Source organism: Crocuta crocuta, unplaced genomic scaffold, assembly GCF_008692635.1.
Source record: "Crocuta crocuta isolate KB4526 unplaced genomic scaffold, BGI_CrCroc_1.0 scaffold271, whole genome shotgun sequence".
In the NCBI taxonomy this organism is placed as follows: Eukaryota; Metazoa; Chordata; class Mammalia; order Carnivora; family Hyaenidae; genus Crocuta; species Crocuta crocuta.
The window spans coordinates 4723891-4749688 of NW_027527824.1; the positions used below are offsets into that span (position 1 = coordinate 4723891).

The following is a 25798-nucleotide window of genomic DNA, read 5'->3' on the forward strand; positions in this document are numbered from 1 at the left end:
TAAATTAACTCTTTATCTGAAAGTTTATGAACATTTAAGAGGAGTACTAAGAATGATGCCACTCTTTTGCTTTAATAGAATGCTCCATCCCTTCCAAGCACAGCAACAATTTCATGAAGAAAAGGACTACTGAAAAATAAGAGATTGAGACTTTTTAGAAAACAATGACGACTCACAAAACAAGTGGTCCAATGGATTCATAAAGATATTCTCACATAGGGTTACATTTCTGAAACTCCATTTTGGGGCCGTCTGGGTGGCTCAGTTGGTTAGGCGTCTGACTTCGGCTCAGGTCATGATCTCAGAGTTCATGAGTTCAAGCCCCGTGTTGGGCTCTGTAGTGCCAATGTGGAGGCGGCCTGGGATTCTCACTCTGTCCTATCTGCCCCTCCCCTACTCATGCTTTCTCTCAAAATACAGACATAAACAAAAAAAAAGTAGAGTCCTTAAAAAAAAAAACAAACTCCATTTTGGTAAATTCTGTAATTTACAAGCATGCTCTGTTTATTCTTTCTACAAAGGAGTAGCTGAAAATATGTATGAGAATAGTTAAGACTAGAGATCTAAAATGTATTTCCTGGAGGGGAGTACGTGGGTGGATCAGTTGGTTAAGCCACCGACTTTGGCTCAGGTCATGATCTCACAGTTCCTGAGTTTGAGTCCTGCACTGGGCTCTGCACTGTTGGTGCAGAACCTGCTTGGGATGCTGTCTTCTTCTCTTTCTGCCCCTCCCCTGCCTGTACTTGCTTGCTCTCTCTCAAAAATAAGCAAACTTTAAAAAGATTTTAAAAAAATATTGTGAGGTATTCTAACACTAACGACTTGCTAAATGCCAGAATCTGTGAATTACTTTACTCAATTTTCTTTCTGAAAAAATAACATGGGCGCCTGGGTGGCTCAGTCAGCCGAGCATCAGGCTGATCTCAGTTCATGAGTTCCAGCCCCGCATCAGGCCCTCTGCTGTCAGCACGGAGCCTGCTTGGGATCCTCTGTCCCCATCTCTCACTGCCCCTCCCCTGCTTGCTCTCGCTCTCAAAAGTGTTAAAAACATTAAAAAAAAAAAAACCCAGAAACATCAAAAATCATCTCAGCCATTTCAAAATACTGTCTCACGTGAAAACGGTTCAAAGACTCAGAAGTTTCTTTGATTTTTAAAGTGAAGGAAGCAAGACTTTCCTTTTATAATTTAGTTACTTGTAGAATCTAGGTGATAGGTATCTGATTGGTGTCAAGTTCTTTCAAATTTTTCTGTATGAATGAAAACGATCATAATAAAACATTGGGGGGAACCCCAATAACTTAGGCTGAAATCTATTTTAATATTTGTGGGCCCAATGAACCTGTGTTTCCCAGTGGGTAAATTTCAAAATGATTAACACTTTTAATACAATGATTCACAAATAGCTATTCAACATTATATAGTATCATTTTGGAGTCATAAAATATTCCCCCAAATGAGGTCAATATAACCCATTTTTTGTCATTCAGCCATGGTGCGGGCTAAAGACCCCACAGAGATGATGACAAATTATACTGTTGAATGGTGGAGAAATGATCAATGTTTGTAAGTATTTCATGTACTGGTGCCATTTCAGTTCTAACTACACTGCTTTCCTAGTCACTGGGCTCCAAAACCGTCCATGCAAACACTAATGTCATCCAAAGAATGCTGAGTGAGAACATAGTGACACGACATTTATAACTCAATAGCAGCATCCTCTGCTCAGAGTAATCAGCTTTAAAAATAGATACAACGGAACTTCTTTCAACAAGCTTCACAGGAAGTCAATAAAGTACTGTTTAACTCTTATCTGCTTAAACTGCTTTAAAAAAAAATTTTTTTTTAAAGGGCCAAACCAGAACCATCACCTACAAAAAAAAATTCTGAACCAGTATCTCTGAAATATCAATGACTTTTCTTTTTTCCCCCCCCATCTTTTTTTTTTTTTTTAATACTAAACACATATTAAACGTATCTGTTGTTATACAGAGCTAGTAATTGGCAGAGCAGGTCTTGAGCCCAGGCTGGTTGAAATGATACATATTTCCTTTCTAATGCCTGTGGTTACTGAAATCCTACCCATTCAGAGTTCATTCTAAATGCTATCCCTTTGATGTTTGTATTGGGTGGGGTGGGTATAGGATATTTACTAGTTTTCATTTAATGTCTTACTCTCCAACCCCAGACCCCAAAGCATCTTATTAATTCATGATACAGGCTTCACGGGGTACCTGGGTGGCTTAGTCTGGTAAGAATTCAGCTTTGGCTCAGGTCATGATCTTTCAGTTCATGAGTTCGAGCCCCACATCAGGCTCCGCAATGAACAGTGCAGAACCTGCCTGGGGTTCTCTCTCCCTCCTCTCTGCCTCTTCTCTGTTCACACTCTTTCTCAAAATAAATAAGTAAAAACTTAAAAAAAAAAAAATACTTAGCACAGCTTCCATCATGCTCTGCTTTGTATGAGGTGTCTCGGTCCCCAACGAAGTGACACCTCAAGGGCAGGAGCAGGGAAGTGTCTTACACGCCATCTCCTGCAGTAGTGAGCAACGCCTTGGACTTACCAGGCATTCAATAAGTTTGTAGAATGGGATTAGAAAACATAACTTTACCTTTTAAATACACTTTGTATTTTGAAACTCAGATTTACAGAAAAGCTGCAAAGATGGTACAGAATGTTCCCATATATGCCTCATTCAGTTGCACTTTCTAATACTATCACCTCATGTTACTGTGGTACTTTTGTCAAAACTAACAAACCTACATCACTATGGTCCTATTAATATTAACCAAACCCCAGACATTATTCGAGTCTCACCTGTTTTCTCCATTAATGTCCTTATTTGTTTCAGGACTCAATCCAGGACATGTAACATTTATCATAGTATCTCCTCACTCCCCTCTGATGTGTGATAGAAAGTTTCTTAGTCTTTGTTTTTCATGCCGTTTAAGAGTTTCGCAGGTTACTCGTCAGGTACCCTTGCAGCATGTGCCCTCCAGGTGTCTAGCTGGTACTGTCATACTTTTGACTGGGCTTCAGTTTACAGAAAGAATGTCACTGAAGTGAGGTGCCCTCCTCATCACAATAGGGGGTATGTGAAGTCCACATGACATCTAGTGATCTTAACCTTGACCATTTGGTTAATGCAGGGAGTGTCTGATTCTCCACTATGTAATTATTAGTGGAAAAGAGACTTTTCCACAGATCTTTCTTTCCTAACTCATCTGAAACAGATCACTTATACTAGAGACAGTATTTTAAAATAATTATTTCTGGGGCACCTGGGTGGCTCAGTCAGTTAAACAGTGGACTCTTGGTTTTGGCTCAGGTCATGATCTCACAGTTCGTGGGATCAAGCTCCGCGTTGGGCTCTGTGCTGACAGCATGGAGCCTGCTTGAGTCTCTCTCTCTCTCTCTCTCTCTCTCTCTCAAAAAAATAAGCCTAAAAGTAAATAAACAATAAATAAATATTTCCTCAAGAGTTTAAGAATAAAATCTGACTTCTCTATATATTTTTTTTTAACAAATAGTTTGTCAAATTAGTTTCCACATAACACCCAGTGCTCATCCCCACAAGTGCCCTCCTCCATGCCCATCTCCCCCCTCCCCCCCACATCCATCAGTCCTCAGTTTGTTTCTCAGCATTCAAGAGTCTCTCATGGTTTGCCTCTCTCCCTCTCCCCCACCATTTCCCCCCTTCTTCTTCCCCTTGTTCCTCAGTTAAGTTCCTCCTAATCCTCCTATACGTGCAAACATATGATATTGTCCTTCTCTGCCTGACTTATTTCACTCAGCATAACAACCTCAAGGTCCATCCATGTTGCTACACATGGCCAGATTTCATTGTTTCTTGTTGCCATGTAGTATTCCATGGTATAGATAAACCACATCTTCTTGATCCATTCGTCTGCTGATGGACACTTAGGCTCTTTCCATGTTTTAGCTATTGTGGAGAGTGCTGCTATGAACTGACTTCTCTATATTTCAAAATAACTTCTGAATTTATTCAACCCAAGTTCTGCAAGGTAACTATGTAAGTTATTATATACACTGAAGCATTTGTCTGCAGCGAAGAGCATATTCACCCTGAGAACTGATTACTACTTCTCCATACCAGTTCTTTAAAGAATACACAAACACATAAGTAACACAGTAACAGAAATCTCCAAAACGTCTCAAACCCTCACACTAACAAATGACAAAACTACCAGGCAACTTTCAGAAAGCTCATCCTATAAACTTAAAAAGTAAATTTAAAAATATATGGAAAGACTATAGACAAAGAAAACAAATTATATGAGGAGACAGCTCGGATAGAATCTAATCAAATATGCAGAAAGTCTACCTGGTTAGTATTGATTACTTACCTCCTGAATATATGACATGTTAGACATTTAAATACATGGTTTTTTCCAACAAATACAGAGTAGCTACTAAACTTTGCTATCCTCAAAACTTAGGAAAGAACATGGAATTTTCTAGAACTATCTGTATCTAATGCTTCTGAAGGAATCAAAACTAGAGAAATCTTCATCACTACCATTCCCTTCAATATATTTTCTATGAAAAATAATCCTCAAATTCACAATTCTGTGTCTCTGTACAACTCTGGTATTAGTATTTTAGCTATTTTATTAGTATTACTAATTAGTATTTAGTGTATGGCTTATATACATAAACATGTATATATAGAGTATATATTTAGTACATAATATAAGTATTTTATCAAATTTAACATACTTTATTAGAAACCATCAACAAAGACAATGGCCTAGAACATAGGAAAGAAAGTCTTTCTGGACCCTACCATCTAGTCAGCAAAGCAGACTCGCTCACTTAGTAGACTCTGGTAAGTACTCACGTCAAGTAAAAACCAAGTGCCATAAGAACACGGTCAGGGGAACCACATATTAAAACCAGTAAAATTCAGGAGGCCTCTTGGGCTTCACAGAATCCACAAAACCTCAACAGACAACGAGCAGGAAAGGGATTCCAGGCCGAGGGAGTGAAGCAAGACTCCGCAGGGGAGCTCGGGGACCGGCATACCGGGATGGCTACCGGGATGGCGGGGTGGTCACCACCATGGCAGCATGCGCTGGAGCTGAAAGCGCGGGCAAGACTCAAAATGCAGATTTGGCAAGCAGAGTGGGAGATGGGGCAGATGCAGTGGAAGATGATTAAGGGCTTGCAACCAGGAGTCGTATTTAATGGGTTTTAAGGCCATAAATGACACTGGCAGGCAAGAGTGAATAAGAAGAGAAATGACAAAAGCAAGCATATCAATTAGGACATACTGCAGTAGAAAGGTAATGGGAGCCTGAATGCGGGCAGTAAAAAGAAGACCGACTTGGGGCACCTGGTGGCTCAGTCAGTAGAGCCTGCAACTCTTGATCTTGGGGTCATGAATTCAAGCCCCATGTAGGGTGTAGAAATTACTTAAATATACATATATGATGTCTTTTGTTTTGTTTTGTTTTGTTTTTATTTATTTCTAGGAGAGAGAGAGACAGCGTGAGCAGGGGAGAGTCAGAGAGAGAGGGAGTGACAGACTCTGAAACAGGCTCCAGGCTCTGAGCTGGCAGTCAGCACAGAGCCCGACGCGGGGCTCGAACCCATGAGCCGCGAGATCATGACCTAAGCGAAAGTGGGACGCTTAACCGACTAAGCCACCCAGGCACCCCACATATATAATGTTTTTAAGACCGATTTGAGAGATACTGCAGAAGTAAATCCAAGAAGAAGAAATGACTCAATAGAAAAGATGGTGAACAGGAAACTGAGCCTGAGCAACTGGGAATACGGTTATTCCCAGTTTTCATAGTAATAAATATGTAATATATTAATTTTTTATATTAATAAAAGCTAACACTTTTTAAGAGGCTTTCTATGTGTCAGGCACTTTACATATTTTATTATTTAGTTAATTCTCATTCACAATCCTGCAAGACAGAATGAACGATTATCCCCATTTTACAGATGAAAAACCCAAGGCTGAAAGAACAAAGCCTATGACCAATCCCAGCAGCTCGGGCTTCTCACCACTATGTGATATCAATGCCAGGAACACAGCAGAGCAGCTGGTCTGCTTAGTGAAGAGGGCACATTCTGTGTTGCGACACGCTGAGTGTGAGGTGTCTGAAAGATATTAACATGGCAGTATCTAGCCAGCCGCCTGGCAAAGGGGCAGGGAAGCAGATCTGTGACTGATCTGGATAGGATTGCTGACATGACTGAGAATGGCCCGGCCTATCTGCTCCTTCCTTCACACAGGACAATCCAACTGATATGACGGGGTTTTGAAGAGACGTGGAGCATCTCCCTTTAGGAGTGTGGGGGAAGGTGGGACAGAGTCAGAACATGACTGGCTGACTTCTCTTATAAAAAGCAGAACAAATCCATGTGAAAGCTTGTCTTAAAACAATGGGCAATCCGTGTCCCAAGTGAGCTGCCTTTCTAAGAAAATCGTACTACTTTTCTACTTGTTCTCATATAAGGCAGAAATTAATGCCATCTCTTTGGAACCAGTCTTTGTTTCTCATTATCTTCTATACAGACTTGATGAAAATGCATTTAGTATCCCAGCACATCTCCATACATTCTCAAACTTTAGGGATCCTACTACCCTTTCAGTGGTATTGATCATACTTTTTGACAGGAAAATGCACATGGAATTTGTCTACTAGAGCCGTCATGCAAAAGTAACCCACATTTGCTGTGTCCACTAAATTTGATAAAGTAAAACACATATGATAAAATGCCAACATTGTCAAAGTGCAGAGGTACGTTCACAAATGAAGAAAAATAAAGGGAAAAAAATCACAAATATGTCTTGAGAAGAATGTAAGATACTTGAAAGCTGAAATCTTAAGCCTATCCTGATGAATTGGTAAAAAAAAAATCTTCAGAATGCAGCAACTCAAATCTAACGCAATTAGACACAAATAAAACCATAGAAGGTATTTTAATAACGGAGTACAATGAAATCTATTCAAATAACCTTTACTAATTTGCTCATTTCATAAATATTGAATGCCTATATATGGCGAGCACTGTTAAGTTTAGGGGAAATCGACTGTTTCATTTCAAACTCTGAGTAAACCACAACCCCTAAAAAGAGTAGGCATCAGACCCTCCCTCCCCAGCCCTCATCCACATAGTTATGCATGCATGTATGCACAAGCATGCACATTAGACCATATCAGTATTACAGAAGAATTTTTGCTGAATATTCCCCACAAAAGTTAATTATTTTTGCAAACTGTCACAAATACAGAAAGAGAATAGCTCATTTTGATTACTTCCATAGTCAAAGATCTTGAGAAAAAAGTTCTATGCTAGTTCCATTTACTAATATAAACCAAAAAATCATAAGCAATTGTGAAATAGAATCCAGTGAAGCATTTACCCATCGTTACAAACTACGGTTGATCCAAGCAACACAAGGACAGTTTAACTTCATAAATCTATTACCATAATTCACTGTAACTGCATGGGGCGGGGGGGAGTTCACTTTATAGAGCCATCTTTTTTTTTTGAGAGAGAGAGAGAGAGAGCAAGTGTGAGTGGGGGAGAAGAGGGGGAGAGAGTGAGGGAAGAAGTGGGGGGCGGGGGAGAAGGAAGGAGAAGGAGAGAGAGAATCTTAAGGAAGCTCCATGCCCAGCATGGAACCTGACGCAGGGCTCAGTCTCATGACTGAGAGACCATGACCTGAATGGAAATGAAAAGCCAGACGCCCAACCACCTGCACCCCCCAGGGGCCCCTACGGAGGCTTCTTCTATCTCCCATCACAGTCCAGTTACCACTTTAGTCCGGGCCACCAGCATCTCACGCAGCTGACTGATTCTGACTCCTGACTGATCGTGCCACGCTCTGGCAACGAGCTTAGCAATGAGCTAACGAGGACCAAGGGCTCCTCCTTCCCTCTGACAAGAAGCGTTTCTCCTAAACACCTTCCCAAGGGCTCCCACAGTCTCTAGGTACCAGGCAGCTGGTTCTCAGCAACTCTTGGCCACAGGTGGTTCCCATACTCCCACTTTTTACCTTCCTCATCACACTGAACCCCATAAAGAGAGCTCAGGGGTGGGCTGGGGAGGTAGGGTCTCCTTCCTGGAGCTCAGTCTCGGGCCCCAACCTAAGCACTCCGCTCCACAAGACACCGAGGGATAGGGGATCTGTGTACCTGTCATCCTTCCACCCATGAATTCCAGCCCGACATTCATCTGGAGTCTGAGAGTTAAGTTTTCAAAACTACTTACTGACTTCAATAGCCTTTGAATTATGATAATTCTTCTGAAAAAAATTATGGTAAAATATACATGACATAAAAGTTCTTATTATAACCATTTTCAAGTCTGTAATTCAATGGATGGGACATTGAATACTTTTCTCCTTCCCATAATTTTTTGAGGTCGGTGTATCTAATTTTTTTTAAAGAAAGCAAATACTTAGATCTGTTTCCTGGGAAGAGGCATTATCTTAAGAGTTTTCTAAATATTAACTTATTTATTATAATACGACAATCCTATGAGAACACCTTTAAGTGAAGATACCGGAGGCAAAGAGCAGTAACTTGTCTAAGGTCATTACACATGGTTAACGGCAGAGGACTCCAATCCGGGCAATTCAGCTCACACACTGTCAGCTCACGTAATATCTAATTCTACTGTGCCGTAACATCACTGCTTAACATGCCATGTTTCCTGACATGTAAGTGTGACACTGAGTGGAAATGACCAAGAAACTGTGCTACAAAGCAGGGCCGTAATAATCATTCAGGATCTGCAAGTAAAGATTTAATCTACAAAGTCTTCATCCAGTGATTAAAAAGTAAAATAGAGAATATTCACTCAGACATAGGCCTAAAGACCCCTGCGCAAAGTTCTCGAGGAGAATTTAACTCACTGTTAACACAAACAACAATGGAAGATTCTCTCTCCTAAATGCCTTTTTAATCATGCTCTTTGAAATCAGAACAGGGGAGTCAAAGAAAAGGATCACTATTAGTTGGTTCAACTTCACCCAGGTAATACAAGTCAACTATTCTAAATGTAAATAACTGGGTGAAGAAGTTCTAAGAAGAACGGAAACAAGTTAAGAAATAGGAACTCTAACTACTTAAACTTGGATTTCAACCGTCTAGGTATACTTTTATTAGATACTAAAGCTGGGTGAGTGCTTTGCATGTAAAAGGAGGAGGGGGAGGGTTTAAACAAAGAGAGGAAAGAAAAATGCTAATGAAAGCTTCTTATTCCATTTCTTTGGCAAATTTAAAACACTGGATTTAAACTCTCTGAAAAACAAAACAAAACAAAAAACATGTATTCCGACACACAGTAAGTAAAAACAGAAGAGTAAGTTGCCAGGATGAGAGTTCACAATGCATTTTCTTACTTCTTAGGGACCCCTAGCAAGCATTCGCTACTTTGTACGCGGTAGCCTGGCAAAAAAGGCATTCTCAGCCTTGGGCTTGCTCTTTAAGATGTTCTCATTTAAATGCAGTTGTATGCTTCGCAAGTATTATGGTTTTAGAGAAAGTCTTGGTTGGCACTATGAGAGCAAAGTGATTAGAAAAAGGCCTTTTACACATTCTACTTGACATTCACTGCTTACTTCTCTATAACGTTCTGGTTTTAGAAAAGTCATCACAGATTCTCTGAGGGGAGGCAAAGGGGGAGACCTTCATATTCCCTCTACATGCATAACCAAGCTTATGTCCAATTAGAAGTATTGCAAGCCACCTTCTCTTATTCTGTAAAGACACAATACTGTGATAAACGGCACTATTGAATATTTCTGTGTTCAAAAGACAGGCCTATTAAAGAATATTTTAACTTCTCTGAGTCTATGTGGTTTACTATTTTAGAAGATACTTGAAGTGGGACCTCCAAAAATCATTTCTACAGCATGAAACGGAATATACAGTTATCATTCCTTTACATTCAAACAAAGAAAACCAAAGTCATTAGTAACAAACATCTGGGAGAGAAGCTTTAAAAAAAATAAATAAATAAATAAAAAAGAGGCTCTGGCATTTACCTAGCTACACATACACTTGGGTAACTTATTCTAACTGTTGATAATACAAAAATATCTATCCGGGTCCTCTACCCATTGTTTAGTCAGGTTATTTGTATTTTTGGTATTGAATTGTAGGAATTCTTTATATATTCTGATTAACCCCATATTGGATAGATCATTCGCAAAGATCTTCTCCCACTCAGTGAGTTGCCTTTTTGTTTTGTTGATGATTTCCTTCACTGAGCAAAAGCTCCTTAATTTGACATCTTCTCAAGTGTTTATTCTTGCTTTCGCTCCTCTTGCCTCAGGAAACTCATCCTAAGGCTGATGTCCAAGAGTTTACTGCCTAGATTCTCTTTTAGGAGCTTTATGGTTCTATATTTTAATCCAAATCCCTTCTCAATTCTTTTGATAAGTCTCTAAAAAATGGAACTGCTGAGCAAAAGTTTATATTTTTCTATATAAGCCAGCCCCCAGAAAGGCTGAACTAATTTCATTCCTAGCACAACCAGGTGGGGGTGCACTCCATTTCCTGCACCCTCCTTTGAAACACTAGTGATAAGCCAATTTTCCACCTTCTGTCAACTTTTTAGGACAAAAGAATTATTTTAGGACGAGCAAACTAGACTGTTTTAATATTTGTATTTGCCCTTTTCTTTTGTGAACTAGTCATTTCCTTTGTCAATTTTCTTTTTAACATCTAGCGATTTTTTCTTTTAAGTTTATTTCAGAGAGCGAGAACACGCATGCGTGCTGCACAAACAAGGGAGGAGCAGAGAGAGGGGAGAGAGAATCACAAGGAGGCTCCCTGCTGTCAGCGCAGAGCCTGACACAGGGCTCGATCTCAGTAACCTTGAGATCATGATCTGAGCCAAAATCAAGAGTCAGGCGCTTAATCGACTGAGCCACCCAGGTGCCCCTGTCAACTTTCTATTTAGAAAGAGGATTTTTTGGTGTGTTTTAAAATTTTCTTTGTTGGCTACTGCAATCTATTCTCTTCTTTCTTTCTCAGTCTCCACTGCCCACTCCTCTCCCCCTAGATGGTTCTGTCCACTCTCATGGCTTTAAATATTATTCTGGGGGCGCCTGGGTGGCTCAGTCGGTTAAGCGTTCGACTTCNTTATTCTGAAAGCCACTACATTTCTAACTGCATTCCACACCTCTCCCTCTGAACTCCAAAGTCCAATATAGCTAATTGCCTGGTTGACTTCTCACCTTGGATGGCTCATAAAAATATCTCAAAAAGTAAACAAGTCCAAATGGAACTCCTGATTCTCCCCACTCCTGATTTAGTGCTCCTCACATCTAGACTCTGAATCCCCCAGTTTAGTAAATGCTGCAGCCACTGGCAGAGTTAATGACAGAAATCTGTAGGTCATCCTTGATCCTTCTCGGTCATCTTTTCTAGCTCTCCTCTTGTCCAATTCACTAGCAATTCTTTTTGATTCTAGCTCCAATCGACCTCCGGTCTGTCCACTTTGCTCCCCAGACCAGGCTGCCTCACCTCCCGTCTGGCCAACATCAACAGCCTTGTCATACACTTCCACTCGCATCACTGCTACTCCCACAAGCCTAATCCGTTTCCCACACAGCAGCCAGCACTATCACTGCAAAGTAACAGTCAGATCGGGTCCTTCCCCTTTTCTACGGCTTCCCATTGCACCATCATCTAACCCGTTTCTCAAACCAGAAACCTAGCCAATCATTAACAAGTCAAGCGATGCCAACCTGAAAACACAGCAAGTACTATCTGCTTCTTGCCATCTTTGCCATCACGATTTTGGGTTCAAGCCATCATCCTCTCTCCCCAGGACTGAAAAGGGGGTGCTGCCCCTGTCCCAATCGTTGAGAAATGTATTCCTAATCTAAGCGGGAATCTTTTCTCACCAAGCCCAAACTTCTCAACACAAAGATCTAAGCTGCCAGTATCTATCTACCAATAAGATCTGGCACACCAACGTGATAACTGAAAAGGCAGGACAGCTACAACAAAGTTCAGTCTTCCTTCCCAAGTATAGACAATAAAATAGTAATGTTTTAAAAGTAGCTGCATCTCATAATCCCATTCAGCTTCTGCTCTAACATCCTGTGCAAGAAGGAAAACAGGTGCAAAAACCAGGGTTACAGATCAAAGACAAGAAAGCAGCTTATCGTTTTTGCTTAAATCGTTTTTCATGAAATCTAAGAAAAATAAGGGCAAACGTCTTTAGAGAAGTTACTTCATCCAAGTATCCTCTCTAAAACAAAGACAGGAAGCAACTATATTAAATACTGATAGATATGCTTAAGCAGAGCATATGTAAGGGATCAGCTCTTCAACCTCCAGTCTAGGAACAAACTCCCTGTGCACACAGCCTTAGGGGGGGTAGGGCTCCCCACGCCACAGGTTCGTCTACAGGGGACACCTGGCCCATGCCAGATGGACTGCAGCGTTTGCCTTTTCTTTGGAGTTAACTGGTTCAGGGATACTCAACTGATCGCTAGCAAACCAGATCAAGACTGGGACTAAGAGTCAGATGTTCTGCTACAGCGGAAACCCTTAAAATGTAAATCCTGGGTGTAGCAGAGGCCAGATTTTCCTGCAATTCAGACACGAATCTGCATCGAGAGAACGCAGTTAGAGCCCCAGCACATTTCCAACCCTGGTTTCAGTTACTCCTGAGGCTTACTTGCATTCTTGCCCATAATGCAACTTAACATATTCACTTGTTCTAGAATTTTACAAGCCCACACATTTCTCTCTCCAAAGAAGAAAAACCAGGAATGAACTATAAAAGGCCTGTAACTTCCTTTCATGATAAAAAACACTAAACATGGAATAGAAGGAAACTTTCACAATCTGATAAAGGACATCTCTGAAAATCCCACAGCTAACATCATACGCAACAGTGAAAGACTGAAAGCTTTCCTCATAACATCAGGAACAAGACAAGGATGTCTCCTCTTACCACTTCAACATAAATTCTATCCAACATATGAGGTTCTAGCCAACACAAGTAGGCAAAAAGAAATAAAAGGTATCCATAAAGAAGAAGTAGTAAAATTTTCTCTATTTGCAGATGATATGATCTTGTTTGTAGAAAATCCTAAGGAATCCACTAAACAACTACTAGAATCAATAAATTAGTCCTGCAGAGTTGCAGGATATAAAATCAATGCACAAAAATCAATTGTGCTCTATAAACCAGCAATAAAGTATCCAAAAGTGAAATCAGAAGAGCAATTCCATTTATAATAGCATCAGAAAGAATAAAAATACTTAGGAACAAATTAAGCCAAGGTAAAAAACTTGTACACTAGAAACTGTAAAACAATGTTCAAAGATTTAAAAAAAAGTCTAAATACATGGAAAAATAGCCCATGTTCATAGACTGGAAGACTTAGTATTGTTAAGATAAGAAAACTTCCCAAATTAATCTACCAGTCCAATGCAATTCCTATCAAAATTATAGCCACTCTTTTTGTAGAAATTGATGAGCTGATCCTAAAACCCATAAAGAATCTCAAGGCACCTCAAATAACCAAAACAATCTTGAAAAAGAAGAACAAAGAACAAAGCACACTTCCTGATTTCAAAGCTTTACTACAAAGCTACAGTAATCGAGATGGTGTAGGTACTAGCATAAGGAAAGACATATACCCAAAGGAAAGAACAGAAAGAATCCAGAAATAAACCTTTGTACATATGGTAAATTGACTTTTGACAAGTGCATCAAGCCAATTCAATGGGAAAGAGTGCTCTTTTAATTTTTTTTTTAACATTTATTTATTTTTGAGAGACAGAGCACCAGCAGGAGAGGGGCAGAGAGAGAGGGAGACATAGAATCCGAAGCAGGCTCCAGGCTCTGAGCGGTCAGTACAGAGCCGTACATGGGGCTCAAACCTACAAACCATGAGATCACGAACTGAGCCAAAGTCAGATGTTCAACTGACCAAGTGCCCCAGGAAGAGTGTTCCTTTCAATAAACAGTGCTGGGCACCAAAGGATACCCACATGCAAAAGGATAACGTTGGACCCTTACCTTTAGACCATATACAAAAGTTAACTCAAAATAATCACAGGCATAGTCTTCATGACATTGGACTAGGCAATGGTATCCTAGCCTTGATATCAAAAGCACCAGTAACCAGAGAAAAAATCGTGGCATCAAAATCAAAATCTTTTGTACTTCAACTGATACCAACAAGAAAGTAAAAAACAACCCACAGAATGGGAATAAAACCTAGTAAATCATATATCTGATAAGGGTCTAGTATCCAGAATATGTAAAGAACACTTAGAACTCAACGATATAAAGGAAAATAACCTAAAATGGGCAAAGGATTTGAATAGACATTCCTCCAAAGAAGATATACAAATGGCCAATAAACACATGCAAACGTGCTCACATTATTACTCATTAGGGAAATGCAAATCAAAACCACAATGATACCTACTGCATACCTAGTAGGATGGCTATAATCAGAAACAAAAACAATAACAAGTCTTGGTGAGAAACTGAAACCCTTATATGTCGTTGGAGGAATATAAAATGCTGCTGTGGTAAACAGTCAGGTAGTTCCTCAATAAGTTAAAAATAGAGGGTGCCTGGGCGTCTCAGATGGTTGAGCAATCGACTCTTGATTTTGGCTCAGGATCTCAGTCATGAGATGACCAAGTTTCATGAAGCTTCATGGAACCTGAGGCTAGGCTTAGAGCCTGTTGAAGATCATCTCTCTCCCTCCTCCTCTCTCCTGCCTAGTGCACTTTCTTTCTCTCAGAAAAGTTAAACACAGAATTACCATATGACTCAGCAATTCCGCTCTCAGGCATTTACCCAAGAGAACTGAAAACACAGAGCCACACAACGACTCGAACACAGATGTTCACAGCAGCATTATTCATTACAGTCAGTGGAAACAACAAAGATGTCTGTAATCAGAATGTGGTATATCCATGCAGTCAGATTATTATTTAGGCATTAAAAAGGAATGAAGTACTGACTCACACTGTAACATGAATGAGTTGTGAAAACACGTGCTATGAAAGCCAAACAAAAAAGGCCACCGTGTTACAGGACTCCACCCATGTGAAACATCTAAAACAGACAAATCTTCAGAGATAGAAAGGACTGTGATGGTCACGGGGGCTCGGAGCAGGAGTGGGGAATGGAGAGGGACTGCTAACGAGTATGGTGTTTCTTGCTGAGAGCATAGAAACATTCTGAAATCAGAAAGTGGGGACGTTACACAATTTTGTGAACACACTAAAAAACCACTGAATTACATTATTTATAAGGGTGAATTTTATATCAGGCTCTGCACTGACAGTGCAGAGCTTGCTTGAGATTCCCTCGCCCTCACGCTTTCTCTTTCAAAATAAACAAACTTTAAAAAATAAAAAACTGATTAAGAAGGAGTGCCTGGGTAGCTCAGTCTGAGCATCTGACTTCGGTTCAGGTCATGAACTCACAGTTTGTGAGTCCAAGACCCATATTAGGCTCACTGCTGTCAGCGCAGAGCCCACTTTGGATCCTCTGTTCCCCACCTTCTCTCTGCCTTTCCCTCACTCGTGCTCTGTCTCACTCGTGATCTTTGCCTCTCTCAAACTAAAAAAACAAAACAACAACAACAACAAAAAACAACCAAAAAACTGATTAGGGAAAAAAGCCTTTAAGGAACCAAAATACAGATCACAAAGATCATACAATAAAGTCATTTCCCTTTGTTTAAAAAAAATATTTTGAATCTTAGCTGAAATTTATTTATTCTCACTTTACATAAAACTTGTACAAACCTTGCTGTATTAAGCCTATAGTGTATTAAAAACTTCATATTATGGGAATAAAATTGATATAGACAGGCATGCTGACAGTAAAGTTTAAAAAATGGCAAAAGAGGGCCCTCCATGAGAGCCTGTTTGTGCTTAGTGTCCTGTGCACACGCTTTGCAGGCAACGGCGCCATGTGTCTGACTTCCAGCAGACAAGCTGAATGGGTCGCAGCAGCAGTTACTTTTGCTGCCGGTACAGCTGTGACTGGGAATCTAGCTCACAAAAGATTTTACAGTAAAGATCATCCAACAAGGGGCACCTGAGTAGTTCAAGTTGGTTAAGCATATGATTTCAGCTCAAGGTCATGATTTCATAGTTCGTGGATTCGAGCCCTGCATTGGGATCTAGAGCTCAGTGCCTGGAGCCTGCTTCAGATTCTGTGTCTCTCTCTCACTCTGCTCTGCCCCTCCCCTGCTCATGCTCTCAGTCCCTCTCTCTCTCTCTCTCAAAAATAAACAAACATTAAAAACAAGATCATCCTTGGGGAGAGGGGAAACTGGGTGATGGGCCTGGAGGAGGGCACTTGTTGGGTTGAGCACTGGGTGTTATATGGAAACCAACTTGACAATAAACTATATTTTTAAAAAATCTGCAAACCTATTGATCCTTAAAAAAAAAAAATCATCCAACAAATCTATGGTGAACCCTCACATCTGGAAAGACAACCCCAAGGCAGTACATGCATGTGTTTGACACTGAGGATTTGGGAGATAAAAGCTGCATAATGACATTGCTGGAGGCCCACCAGGGTCCCATTCTGGGATGGAGTCACACAAATACAACGAAGAGACTGCAGACAACGTGGGACCTCTGATCATTTAGAGAAAGGAAACTTAAATGGACAGGTTTGATGCTTCAAACCAACTCATCATGATGTTACCTGACTGCTTAATGAGAATGACTACCACTTATGTCTGATTCACCTCCCCTGGGTTCTGGATGGGGTATACTGCCAACTGCAGCTTTCGTATTCACAGCATTTGCCTTACTTGTTGAACCATCCTGATGCACAGTTTAAACACAAAAAGGAGAAAGTAAAAACCTCATCCCTGTGGGTTAAAAAAAAAATTGCAAAAGAACTTGAAAACAATAGTATGAGGCCATTCAGTCAGGACAAATTGGTCTGTAAACTTCATTAGGATCTGGCAGTATCACTAATACTCAGCCTCGTACAGTAAGCTATGTTTATAATAATGAAAATAAGGAAGATGATTAAAATTAGAGCTAATACACTTATCACTTTCATTGTGCCAATCACTGTCCTAAGTTCTCAACCTTTACTCAGTCAGTAACTCCAACAACCCTACAAAGAAAGTACTACTATTATCTCATTTTACAGATGAAGAAACTGAGAGATCAAAGAGCTAAGTGGTAAAGTTCAGATTTAAACACAGGCTTCAGAGTCTATCCTCTTAACTATTACACGATACTGCCTCTCAGAGATGAACAAGTCATTGTTTAAAAAAAAAAAAAAGAAAAAAGAAAAAGTTAAATGATATTCAGTATGCTCTAAGACTGGAATATCTTAATTTTTATTTCACTATAACAGTGCTCTTTAAAAAAAAATCTTAAAAATCATGGCAGCCTATGTATGATCTAAAGGAGACCATCTGAAGTAAAAGAACACTTACTGACTTCAACCTGTACCCCCAGCTTACTTATTTTCCCCAATTCTAGCTAAAGCAGACTGCTCACATTCCTTCAACATACAGAGCCTATGTTTTCATGCCCCTGTGTTAAAGGCCTTTTCTTCATTTCTCTGACTAGAAAATTTCTACTTGCCCTTCTAAAACCTGGCTCAAATAACACTTCCTCGGTGCCGAATTCTCTGATGCTGCTGGGCAAAACTGTGTTCACACAGCGTTTTGTACATCTCTCTATTCAAAAATCTATCACAGTTCATCATAATTGAGAGCCTAACCCCCCTTTTCACCTCCTCCAATTAGAACCTAGTTCACTGTAAATGTTAAAATTAAATTTGAAAGTTCTGATATCTAATAAAGTAAAATTATTTTTTAAAAACTTAGCAATACAAAATCACCAGTCAGCTAAGGTCCACACAGTCAGGGTTTTATTTTAACAAAAGTCATAAGATTTAAATATTTAAAAGGAATAAAGTTCACTTTCACATAAACTAGAAGTTACAAAGGTTCCGACAGATTGAATTCCATCACCAGAAATCTTTTTAACAAGAAAAGACTGATACTCTGGACGAAACCTGAGCTATCTGTCACAGTAAAGTAATATGAATAATTACATGGGTAAAACTTTAAGTGAGAGATGAGGGTTCCCAGAGAGTCAAAGGAGTGGCAGGTAGGCTACCAGGATACCATTTACTACGTTACTGCTTGAGTCACACGTGCTAACTTAATCTCATCTTTCCTAATTCATGTCACTCCTTGAAAGTAATTTACTACCTAAAAAGTTCTAGTAGAATTTACATTGTATTACTAGTTCTAGATGAGTTAATATTTCCAACTGGACCAAACCAAATACAACCATACCTACAATCAACCCATTTCTCTCCCAATACGTAATTTATAACAAACTAGTAACATACATAAACACATATATATACATATATATACACACACACACGTGTACATACAGTACATATACATAATATGGTATGTAATAAGTATAAAAGGGGTCTCTCAAATATTTATTGAGTTAACTGTTAATTCAATAGGAAAAGTTACCTATAAAATATTTCAGTTTTCTTTATTTAAAAAAGCTAACTGATTTTTTTACTTATTATCTCATATTTATGACTTCCCTAATATACTATAGCTCTGGCAAAATACACTCTCTTTACTCCCAACCTCAGCTGAACCTCAACCTTCTTTCAAACGCTTGCCTATCTACAAACTTTCATGATCTTCATCATCTCTAAGGGACCTACTGCCTCCAACTCATCTTCATGACTATTAGTCACTGACTGTTCAGAGGTAAACAAATCTGTCAAAGGTAGGGATGGCTCAGTATCCTCCAAGACAACCTTTTATATAAAACACACCTTTAGGGGCACCTGGGTGGCTCAGTCGGTTAAGCATCTAAGTTCGGCTCAGGTCATGATCTCACAGTTTGGGAGTTCAAGCCCCACGCTGGGCTCTGTGCTGAGCGTCTGGAGCCTGCTTTGGATTCTGGGTCTCCCTCTCTCTCTGCCCCTTCCCTGCTCACACTCTCTCTCAAAAATAAACATTAAAATAATAACAAAAAATAACAAAACATACCTTTAAATCAAATATCAACTTTGCAGTCTCGTTGACATAAAATTAATATTAATTCAACTACTTCTATGTGTTACCCATTCAGGCAGTCACAGACCTGAATAAATATTTGTGTAGTATTTGTCATTACCTAGGCTGAGAATTCTCCTCATACATTCTTTCTTTTCCCTCCTTGAAGAGGCTTATGGTCTGCTTAGTTTTCTTCATCAAATTCTCCATGAACACCCTAAAATACTCATTTTCTCCAAGTGTCTCCATCTTCCCCTCATATCTTGACAAGATAGTGCGCAGGTGCTGGTAGGTATCTGGCAGCAGGTCTAAGATATAAGGTGGGCTATTCTTTAGCGCCAGCTTTGGGTTCTGACACAACCGCACCACCTGCAACAAATGGAAAAGAAGGGCTATTACTGGGAGGATCTTAAGGACAATTTCCTTTTTCAAGTTAAAAAAAAGAAGTTACAAAATATGTGTTCGATTGCAGAAATATAAAAAAAAACTGCACAAGACCATAAGAAATGATCTGTAATACCCCTGCCCAAGGGCAATTATTTTCCATTTTTAGTGCTTCCCCTAGAAGGGTGGGTTCTTAAAACCATGCAAGAGACTAATGGTTCAGAAATTACACAGCAGACAAGGGCCGCCTGGGTGCCTCAGTCGGTTGAGAGTTTGACTTCAGCTCAGGTCATGATCTCACGGTTCGTGGGTTTGAGCCCTGCGTCGGGCTCTGTGCTGACAGCTCAGAGCCTGGAGCCTGCTTTCGATTCTGTGTCTCCCTCTCTCTTTCCCCTCTCTCTCTAGTGTTTGGTCTGTCTCTCTCTCTCTCTCTCAAAAATAAAATTAAGCATCTGACTTCAGCTCAGGTCATGATCTCACGGTTCGTGGGTTCGAGCCCCGTGTTGGGCTCTGTGCTGACAGCTGGCTCAGAGCCTGGAGCCTGTTTCAGATTTGTATCTCCCTCTCTCTCTCTCTCTGACCCTCCCCTGCTCATGTTCTCTCTGTCTCTCTCAGAAATAAATAAAAAACATTAAAACTTTTTTAAAAACAATAAAAAATGATTAAAATAAATAAAGAAAGAAAAAACAAATTACATAGCAGACTAAATATTGCACGGGGGAGGGAGACATCACACCAAAAAGTGCTAGATGCAAGTTTGTTTTAAATGCACAGGTCACCTCACAACAGAATAAACAAAATTCCCAAAGGTAGAAATAAAATATGTGGCTACCCTGGGAAGTAATGCAGAGGCCAGAGTTTTACAACCACTAGGGTGAGGGCGCAGAGGGGTCCTGAACCCAGAAAAGCATGGAGTTGAAATGAGATACCATTCCTTGCCATATAAATGACCTCCAGAATTTGCCTGATAATTCTTTTTCCCATCTTCTACTTTCAACTTTTCTGAGTCCCGATGCTTTACATAGGTTTCTTTTAAAGAATACGTAGCTATATTTTTAAAACTCAATGTAACAATCTTTGTTTTTTAACTAGTGAGGTTAGTACATTTTATATTTGTTATAATGACTGATAAATTTGTATTTATTCCTACCATCTTTTGTACTTGCCATTTACATGGATTTTTCTGTGTCTGAGAAAGACAAATAAATTAGTGGAACAGAAAAGACCCACACATATACAGAGCCTTCACTTATCATAGAGGACTGGTCTTTTCCAAAAATAGTAGTGCAACAATTGGGTATCCATATAGAAAAACAATAAAGTCAAACTAAACCCTCACCTTACACTATAATAAAAAAAGCAAAAAAAAAAAAAAAAAAAAAACCCCACAAAAAAACANAAAACAAACCCACCAAATAACTACGTAGGTTATACACCTAACTGTGAAAGCCAGATCTATAAAGCTTGAAAAGACAATAGAAGAAAATCATCTTTCTTAAACAAGATAAAAAGCATTAACCACACCATACAAAAGATAATTAAATTCTACTTTATAAAAAACTTGTTTATCAAGATACCCTAACAAAGAGTAAGAACATATAATCAAAGAATATACTTGAAAAACTATGTCTAAATGTACATATATCCAAAATATACAGGTATACCTCAGAGATATTGTAGGTTCGATTCCAGACCACCACAATAAAGCACCTATCTCAATAAAATGAGTCAAATGAGTATTCTGGCTTCCCAGTACATACAAAAGTTACGTTTTTATACTATACTATAGTCCATTAAGAGTATAAGAGTATTAGGTCTTTAAAAATGTATATACTGGGGCACCTGGGTGGCTTGGTCAATTAAGCGTCCAACTTCAGCTCAGGTCATGATCTCACGGTTCGTGGGTTCGAGCCCCGCGTCGGGCTCTGTGCTGACAGCTAGCTCAGCCTGGAGCCTGCTTCGGATTCTGTCTCCCGCTCTCTCTGACCCTCCCCGGCTCACACTGTCTCTCTCTCTCTCAGAAATAAGTAAAAAATTGTTTAAAAAATAAAAATGTATATACCTTAATTAAAAATATTTTATTGCTAAAAAAACGCCAACCATTATCTAAGCTTTTAGTGAGTTGTAAGCTTTCTGATGGTGGAGGGTCCTGACTCAATGCTGATGGCTGACTGATGAGGGTGGGTGTGGCTGCGGCAACTTCTTAAAATAAGACAACGGTGAAGTCTACTGCTCTGATGGACTCTTCCTTTCCTGAAGGAGTTCTCTGTACCATTAGAGGCTCTCTGAGAGCATTATACCCACAGTAGAAATTTTTTTCAAAATCTTTCAGTCCTCTCAAAGCCTTCCATTGCTTTATCAATTAAGTTTATGTCATTCATATTCTAAATCCTCTGCTATCATTTCGACAGTCTTCACAGCATCTTCCCCAGAAGATTCCATCTCAAGAAATGACTTTCTTTGCTCCACTGTAAGATGGAACTCCCTCATCAGTTCGAGCTTGATCCTGAGATTGCAGTCATGCAGTCCCATCTTTGGGCTCCACTTCTGATTCTAGTTCTCGTTACTTCTATCACACCTGCAGCTACTTCCTGCCCTGAGGTCTTGAGCCCCTCAAAGTCTACAGGAGGGCTACAATCAACTTCTTCCAGACTCCTGCTAATGCTGATATTTTGACTTCCTCCCAGGAATCACCAATGTTTTTAATGTCATCTAGAATGGTAAATCCTTTCCAGGGGTTTTTAACGGACTTTGCCCAGATCCACAGAGGAATCGTTATCTATGGCAGCCTTATGAAATGTATTTCGTTAAGCAGTGATTTGAAGATCCTTGATCCACGGGCTGCAGAATGGATGCGGTGTTAGCAGGCATGAAAACAACATGAACCTTTTACATCTCCATCAGACCTCCCAGGGGACTAAGTGCAATGTCAATGAGCAGTAATATTTTGAAATTATTTTTTAAATACTTATTTTTGAGAGAGAAAACCCAAGTGGGGGTAGGGGCAGAGAGACAGGGAAACAGAATCTGAAGCAAGCTCCAGCTTGCTCAAGCTAACAGCTCAGAGCCCCATGTGGGGCTTGAACTCACTGAGATCATGACCTGAGCCAAAGTTAGATGCTTAACCGACCGAGGCGCCCCTGAAATATTTTTTTTCCTTTGAGCAGGTCTCACCAGTAGGCTTAAAATATTCAGTAAACCACATTGTAAACAGTTGTGCTATCATCCAGGCTTTGTTGTTCCATTTACAGAGCGCAAGCAGAGTAGATTTAGCATCATTTTTAAGGGCCCTAGGATGTTGGAGTGGTAAATGAGCTGTGGCTTCAACTTAGTCACCAGCTGCATTAGCCCCTCAACAAGAGAGTCGGCCCGTCCTGTGAAGATTTGAGGCCAGACACGGATCTCTACCAACGAAAGTCCTAGATGGTATCTTCATCTGAAAGAAGACTGTTTCATCTACGTCGAAAACTTAAGTTTAATGTAGCCACCTTCACTATCTTAGCTAGATGTTCTGGAGAGCTCACTGCAGCTTCTACACCAGCACTTGCTGCTTCAACTTGCATTTCTATGTTACAAGACAGTATAGCATCTTCCCTTAAACCCCAAGAGCCAGCCTCTGCTAGCTTCAAACTTTTCTTCTGCAGCTTCCCCTCTCTTATACTTCACAAAATAGAAGACAGTCAGGACCTTGCTCTGGATTAGGCTTTGACTTAAGGGAATGTTGGGGCTGGTTTGGTCCTCTACCCAGACCCCTAAAAGTTTCTCCACATCTGCAGTACGGCTGTTTTGCTTTTATCATCTGTGTGTTCACTGGAGTAGCACGTTTTATTTCCTTCAAGAACTTTTCCTTTGCACTCAACTGGTGTAAGAGACATAGCTCTCAGCCTATCTCAGCTTTAGATGTGACTTCCTCACTAAGCTTAATCATTTCTAGGTTTTTGTTTAACTGAGAGGCATGCCACTCTTCCTTTTATCTGAACACTTAAGAGGCCACTGTAGGGTCAGTAAGTGGCCTAATTTCAATATTGTGTCTCAGGAAACAGGGAGGCCAAACGAGAGAGATGAGGAAACAGCTGGTCAATGGAGTAGTCAGACCACATACATTTATCAATTAAGTTCACCATTTTAGGAGTGCTTAGATGGCTCAGTACAGCACGCAACTTTTGATTTTAGGGTCATGAGTTCAAGCCCCACATTAGGCGCAGAGCTTTCTTTAAAAAAAAAAAAAAAAAAAGTTCACCATTTCACAAGGGTGTGGTTTGTGGTGCCCCAAAACAATTAGAATAGTAACATCAAAGATCACCGTAACAAACATAAATGAGCAAGTCTGAAATACTGGGAGAATTTAGCATATGACAGAGACATAAAGTGAGCAAATGCTGTTGGAATAACGGAGTAGAAGGTTGCCAGATACCTTCAATTTGTTAAGAAAACAAAGCACAATAAAACGAGGCACACCTGTAATTGCTACTGTGCCGTTTCCTTTTTCCTCACCTTCTGGAACTTCAATTACTTACACATAAAGACCTTTTCATCATATTCCGTATGTCCTTTACACTCTTCCATCTTCTCCATCCTTCTGCCTCTCAGTGCTTTAGCCTGAATTTTTTTCCTTTTACTTCACTAATTTTCTTTTCAGCTTTATCTATGCTGTTAAACCCATTCACTGAGTTCCTAATAACCAGTTCTTGTGCTTTTCAGTTTCAGAATTTCTAATTCATTATTTCAAATCTCAGTTACCAATTTTGTCTTTAATTCTTTTAACACATTAATCACAGATTTATTAAGTTCATGATTGATAATTCAAATATCTCTGCTTGTCCTACGGGGATGTTTCTACTGTCAATTTTTCCTCTTGGTTTCCAGTTGCATTTTGTCTTTTCATGTGCCTATTTTTTTTTACTGAATGTTAGACACTGTATATATATAAAAAATTATAGAGTGGTATCTTGAGTGGCCCAATCAGTTAAGTGTCGAACTCTTGATTTCAGTTTCAGCTCAGGTCATGATCCCACAGTTTGTGAGATCAAGTCCCATATCAAACTCTTCGCTGATAGTGCAGAACCTGCTTAGGACTCTCTCTCTCTCTCTCTCTCTCTCTCTCTCTCTCTCTCTCTCCCCCTTCCTCCCTCTCCCCCTCCCCCCCCATGTGCACACTCACTCTGTCCCTCTCAAATAAACATTTTTTAAAAATTATAGAGACAACCTGAGGCCATCGATGATGCTATTCAGAAAGGGTTTACTTTTGCTTGAGGCCATCGATGATGCTATTCAGAAAGGGTTTACTTTTGCTTTTGGCAGGCAAACAGGCTGGGGACATTAAGAATCCCAGACTATTTTCATGTAATCCAGAATTAAACAGATTGAAAAACTGGGTTTTAATCCCTTTAAAGACTAGTCTACTTCTGTTTCACCCTTACTCCTACAATTTAGGCCCTGAGGGACCCAACCCAAAAAAACCCAGAGTTTCCAGGGCCCTCTAACTTGGCAGGCTCTAATTCCAATTGTTTTTGTCCTCCCTGACATCCGAATTTTGAAAACTCTACTCCGCCTTTCAACTGTCACTTCCAGAATCAGCCTTGACCTTACGGGCAAGGCGGCCTCAAACGTCAGGCAAACTTCTCAGAGCTTTCCTTATCTTCCAGAACCTGGCCTCATAATTCCTTACTGTCTTCACAGCTGAGTGCCTTCTGGTTTTTCTAGTTATCAGCAATATAGTTGGTTGAAACTTACCTAACGTTGTCTACCAGTGGGAGAAGCAAAGTGTGACACCTTGCTTTTTATTTCACATTTAAAAACATCAATTTCTTCCTTGTGTCAACAAAAGCTCATTATAAACTTTTTTATGATGTCTAAATGATTCCATTCTATAGATATACTGTAACATATCTCAAACATCCCCCCTTTTAACATTTATATTGCTTTCAAGCCTTTACTGTTCCACGTACCACTGTGATGGACATCACTGGCCACGGTGCTCTTCTATACATTAGATTATTTCCTTAGGATAGATGCCCCAGAAGCGGAAACAAGAGGTCCATCTAGAATAACTATAAAATTCCCATTTAATAACTAATCATCAATGACTCTTCAAATGAGGAGTAAGACAATAAATTTTTAAAGCTAGGTATTTTATTCTCTGTATGCCATTTCCTGAACTCTTGAAAAAATAGTCCCATATAACAAACACAAGCTGCATCAACAAAAATATCTGATGTATGAATATTTTAACAGTGTTTTAGGAAGCTGCTCATCTCATCAAAGGTTTAAGCCAAAAGGGAACATAGCCAAGAAAAAAAAAGACTCTATATTCAGAAGACAACTATATTCTAAGTGCAAGAATTAA

At 39.8% G+C, this 25798-nt stretch overlaps 1 protein-coding gene and 1 pseudogene across 2 annotated transcripts in view; one reads left to right on the forward strand and one right to left on the reverse strand.

The window, feature by feature from the left end:
- The window catches only part of CBL (Cbl proto-oncogene), a 52485-nt gene extending 33077 nt beyond the window's left edge, over positions 1 to 19408 (reverse strand). Inside the window, exon 1 of one of the 2 annotated variants that reach the window (XM_077776857.1) lies at positions 19190 to 19408. In XM_077776857.1, the coding sequence (XP_077632983.1) occupies positions 19190 to 19317 (128 nt within the window). In that variant the 5' untranslated portion in view covers positions 19318 to 19408. Of the gene's footprint in view, positions 1 to 2816; positions 3011 to 19189 lie in introns of those variants that run through there. The other variant, XM_077776864.1, reaches the window with a different exon arrangement.
- LOC144243047 (CDGSH iron-sulfur domain-containing protein 1-like) lies at positions 15961 to 16666 on the forward strand (annotated as a pseudogene).
- Positions 19409 to 25798: the final 6390 nt, after the last annotated feature.